Below are 5,090 nucleotides of genomic sequence, written 5' to 3'. Positions count from 1 at the left end.
CGGTGCCCCTGCGCTAGCGTCCATCCGGGAGGAATCCACCGTCTGGATACGGATCATCATCTCACATGCAGCGCAAATCTACTTATCAGGGAACCCTTTCACCCACGAGGACCATCAGTAACTTCGATTACTGTGGGGGCGGGACCATGGTCCATCCACACGAATCAAGGCCTCTGTGCAAGACGTGAAAAACTTTTATTGCCCGAATTTAAACCGCACCCACCACCACCCTATGCTGTTCAGCAGCGACACAACGGCATCACAGGACCAGCTAGCAGGGAAGGAGTAAACCGAAGACGAGTCTCTTATTTTCATTATTGATGAAAAATATACCCAGCATCACATCAACCAGCAGGTGATGTGCAAAAGTTGCACCGAGGCGCAAGCAAAATGCTTCAGCGGACAAGAATGTAGCAGCACTAGTTCAGTTCCAGACAGCTTCACACACTGATGCAGCTAGAGGTGGCTCGGGTGGGATTGGCCAAACACTGGACCCTCTCGTACTGCCGATCACGAGGAAGCAGTCGCACTTGCCGGGCTCTCTACCGCGTCCTCCTCCAGGTGGATCAGCTTCCCACTGATTTTCCTGGCACAGTAGCAAAGCATCCATTATGTTCATGTTAACTCTTGTGATATTTACATTTGGTGACAGACGTGAGCAGGAAAGGAAAAAGCAGCACGGTACGTACCTCTGATGGTGCGGTTTCTCATCGGACAACACTTTCATCAGCCTCTCCTCAAAGGGCGTGGCATGCCAGCTCACTCTCTGGTCCTGGAAACACCAAAGTAGGTACTAGAGTAAGTCACATGCAGAACTACAGATACAGATAGCTCTGAGAAACATCAGAGGAAGATGTGTGTATAACCTCTTTGTACTTGGTGGTGGTGTTGGGGATCCCATTGCCGTCCCAGGCCTTGGGCAGCATCGGGGTAGGGTTGTTCTCAATGTCCCAGTTCAGCCCAGAGGCCACAAAGATGGGCACGTCACTGAGATCGACGCTCCCGAAGCCCAGCTGCCGTCCAGTTTGGCCCTCACCATCAGCACACGAAGTCTTGAGCCAGCAGGACAGGCTGGCCACGCCATGCTTCCCGTTCTCCGAGCTCTTACTCATCAGCTCTCCGACGCCGCCGCCCACAAGCTGCTGCTGGTTGACATTCTCATCCCTGGGTTCCTCTGGAGGCGTCACCTCTTGAGCGTGCTGCTCTTTTCTGCCGGCATGGAACAGAAATGGCGCAGACTCTGATGACAGTTCCGTGTTTGCATTCACTGAGCTTGGAAGGGTTTGCTGCTGAGGCTTCTCGTTCTCGGTGGAATCTGCAGACAGGTACCTTCTCTTGGGAGGATGAGAGGCGACCACGGGGGAGGACTCGTCTCTCAGCTCCGTCCACTGCAGCTTGTTCTCGATGGGTCTCAGGACAGGATAGACGAACTGCTTGCTGGCTCTCCCGCGCTTCCCAGGCTTGAAGTTCCCCTGGTGTGTGGTGAATCCAGGGGTCTGGATGTCGTCCCTCAGAACCAGAGGGGTGGGGAAAGGCGAGTCGCTACGATCAGGATTCTGGTTCCTGATGATCTGGTCTGAAGACCTTTCCTGCGATGAAGATCTCGGCGCTGATTCAACCTCAGTGGCATGGTCGTCAGTGCCTTCGTTGGTGTCCTGGTCATGTTTCAAAGCACCATCGTGCCCGTCGGAGTTGAACCTGTGTTTGGAAGAAAGAAACAGCCAAAATGGTTTTCAGACCAGCTAATAACAGTAGCCATCATATTACTAGTTTACAGGATCACAACATTCATGATGATCTTGTTAAAAAAAAACATTCATAAAGATAGAGGGTAGCTCTTTACCCTTCAGATAAGTAATCCTTATTTTCAGACACCAGGGCCTCTTTATTTTCCTCTGCATTGTTGGACGTCTCATTGCACTGAGTGTAACAAAAAAGATGTCAAGGCAGTGTTTTTTTTATAAAAAGAAGATCACAGAGACAAACTCAATAAGACAATACCTCAGTAATTTCTTCCTCTTCGACTTGGTTTGACGCTTTCAGAATTTCTGGAGGGGTTTCTGATATTGTGCCACAAGATTTTAGATAATTTGCCTGGTATAGTGGAATGTCATGAAAACATTGTGGGAAATTGTTAGTATAATCTAGAGTGATAGGTTTTAAAAGATAAAACGGACTTGCGAAAGTAAAGTGTAATGATTTCTATCAGTATGCAATGTAGAGATAAATGTAGAAATAACAAGCAAATGAGCATTACAGAACTTTTCCATGGTAATTGGTTGGTGCTAACTGCTAACTATGCAAAATTCTGACAACCAGTAAGACTTGGCCTATATCTGAAGATTATAATCCTAACTATTTAACTGAGCGGACCAGAAATCTGACAACCAGTAGACATGGCCTATATCTGAAGATTATAGTCCTAATTATTGAATTGCATGTACCAACCACCTACCCCTGAAAGTTTAAGATGATGGGGAAAGGCAGACAATATATTTCACCACTCCCTCTCACATCTAGGCTCCCCTAGGCCTTGGACTTGAGATCGATGTAGGTTACAACTATCTTTAGAAATAGTGCGCCAGCTGGGTGTTGAAATGATGACCTATTTGGCTATGATATCATACTAAGCTGCATGCACATAACAACTTTTCCCAAAAGCATATGTGGAAAAGACGGTCAATATATTTCAACTATAACTGATCATTATACTATTCTGAACTACATGTACAATGCATAGGAAAAAACTTTACAAGGTCATGCATTGTATAGCATGGTCCTTGATATAATTATGCAAAGGCTAAAAGTTCAAATGGGATTAAAAAAGATCATGATTTAATTTTGCAGTGCACATTGACTTCAGCAAAGTCTTAGCCTGATGGGCAAAGGCGAGCAATACATTTGAATACTGCTTGACAACCCTACTATTCTGAACTACCTACACAACAAAATCTTTACAAGGTTATGCATTGCACAGCATGATCTTTCAACATACTTTTGCAGAGTCTAAATGTTCAGATGAGATCTAAAAATTTAATTTTGACATCAGCGAACAATGACTTCAAATGAGATAACTAGCAATTGGTAGATTTCCAGTGTACTTGTGGAAATTTTTATGGCACATCCACTGAAAATAGTCTGAACAAAGGGTTTCAAATTTGCAAATAGTGTTATTATTCAGCCAACAACCAGATGTGTCTCCCCAAGCAAAAAGGTTAAAAACTACTCCTATTTAAAAGGCAGATGATATTTTGTTGCCACGGGTGCATACTTTATGCATTCCACTGAACATTAATTAGTCACAGCGATGAATGCCAAGCATAGGAGTTAGTCCACATGACAAAAGTAACATAAACTGAACATGGCATATTCAGGAGATGAATTTTAGATTTAAAAGTTAAATACAAAAAAGCCAACTGCCACATACTTCCCACAACCAAAGAATGCATGGAAGGGGAACGTTGCAGTTTTTTGGCATTTTTCTGCTAGGACTGCGGCACACTTTCCATTCTACTAAAGTGCAGTGCAGTGCAGACTAACAGCCAACCCTAGGTACTAAAAACCTTATGGCAATTGAAGAACAAGTTTCTAGCTGCGAAGTTCATCTAGACGTAGCAGGTAACACGACGAGGAGAATAGTGCAGTGCAGACGTGACAGTCTATCCACATGAAGACCACATCGGTGTCAAAGTCAAACAATTCAACCACTTCAAACTGCAAGCATCAACCAACTCAATTTTTTCGCTGCTACCCACCGGCAACACGGCCTGAATAGCGACGGGGTTGAACACAGTAAAAATAACACAGAAACAGGAAAGCGCTTTGCAGTCGATCTCGATACCTCTCGCCTGAGGTCGTCGTCGACCCCTCCGTCGTTCCCGAGATCCTCCTTGGGCGTCCGGTTCTCCTCAAGCTCTGAAAACAAGACAACACGCAATCAGTAGTCCGTCACCATCATCAACAGATCGAATCGGATCCGATCGGCGCAGCGGGAGATTCAAAAACTCACTCGCCGTGCCGTCGTCGTGGTGGTCGTCCAGGAAGGCGTCCCCGAGGCGGGTCTTGCGCACGAGCGGATCCTGAAGCAGAGAAACACCCGAAGAAACAGATCATCGCCACGCGGATCGGAAACGAGGGGTCTAGGGAAGACGAAATCGCAGGGGGTGGGGGTCAGCGTACGTGGAGGGCCCGGCTGGCCGGGTCGGGGCGGCCGCGGAAGCAGGAGAGGAAGCAGCCCATGGCGTGGCCGAGAGAATCCTGCCGCGAGCTCGCTCGGTCGCCGCCGCCGCGGTCGAGGGTTTGGGGATTGGTGCGGCGGGATCCCGGGGAGCGATTGTCGGAAATGGAAAGACTGGGGAGAAGAGGAGGCGGAGCTGAAGGGGGACGGGGCGGCGAGATTTGAAATGGAAATTCGAAACGGAGACACGGACACCGCAGACGACGCAGGGCGCAGCAGGACGGTCGCCTCGCGTGGTGGGCCTTTTTGTGCCGTTGAGAGGAAATGGGTTGGACGCGGGCTTTCGGAGGGCGTAGATGGGCCGGACGTAGAGACGAATGTAGGAGTATGGTGCAGCACGGTGATTAGTCCCACCTCGCTTGCTTAGTGGAGTTGAGCTCGAGCTGATGGCTACTAAGGCCTTGTACAATGCTGGGTGTGCTTAGTATTGTTGCATCTCAAGAAAATTTTGCCACACAATGAAGAGTGCTTCCAGTAGGTGCTTAGTTGCTTCAAATATGTAGCATCCGTGAGGGAAGGAGAGCAGTAAACGCCCCTAAGCACCGGCTGGCATCGAAGCCAAAGTTTGCTTTCGTACCACCTAATAAGCACTTGTGTAAGGGCATCTCCAGCCGTTTGGCCCCCCAGGAGGCATTTTTTTCGCCGCCTGGGGGGCTGCCGGCGAAGATTTTGCCCCGGGGATGAAAATCTTCCCAGCCGTGTCCACCCCCAAGCCGCTCCGTCCTTCCAGCAGCGCGTCCTCGCCGCCTCCGCTGGCCGCTACTGCCCCCGCCCGCTATGGCCACCGCTGCTCGCGCCCGCGCCCGCTCGCGCCTGTGCCTGCGCCCGTTCGCGCTCGTGCCTGGCCGCTCGC

The 5,090-nt window shown here is 49.0% G+C and overlaps 1 protein-coding gene across 1 annotated transcript; it reads right to left on the bottom strand.

The window, feature by feature from the left end:
- Positions 1-279: 279 nt before the first annotated feature.
- Positions 280-4,436, bottom strand: LOC119324998 (protein JASON-like). The gene is made up of 8 exons (XM_037598758.1): positions 4,180-4,436; positions 4,010-4,079; positions 3,842-3,915; positions 2,002-2,094; positions 1,844-1,920; positions 867-1,698; positions 690-772; positions 280-586 (listed from the first exon to the last, which is right to left on the bottom strand). Exons 1-8 carry the CDS (start codon positions 4,237-4,239, stop codon positions 511-513), a joined length of 1,365 nt encoding a protein of 454 aa, XP_037454655.1. The 5' UTR covers positions 4,240-4,436; the 3' UTR covers positions 280-510.
- Positions 4,437-5,090: the final 654 nt, after the last annotated feature.

The sequence above is a fragment of the Triticum dicoccoides genome, chromosome 6B (genome assembly GCF_002162155.2).
Source record: "Triticum dicoccoides isolate Atlit2015 ecotype Zavitan chromosome 6B, WEW_v2.0, whole genome shotgun sequence".
In the NCBI taxonomy this organism is placed as follows: domain Eukaryota; kingdom Viridiplantae; phylum Streptophyta; class Magnoliopsida; order Poales; family Poaceae; genus Triticum; species Triticum dicoccoides.
This window is presented reverse-complemented; position numbering and strand designations above follow the sequence as displayed.

Excerpts from the sequence above, each read along its gene's own strand:
- LOC119324998 (XM_037598758.1), bottom strand. The coding sequence starts at position 4,239 with ATGGGCTGCTTCCTCTCCTGCTTCCGCGGCCGCCCCGACCCGGCCAGC. Across the intron at positions 1,921-2,001 it reads AAGAGGAAGAAATTACTGAG|TGCAATGAGACGTCCAACAA; the intron begins GTATTGTCTTAT and ends TGTTACACTCAG. Across the intron at positions 773-866 it reads CCACCACCAAGTACAAAGAG|GACCAGAGAGTGAGCTGGCA; the intron begins GTTATACACACA and ends TGGTGTTTCCAG.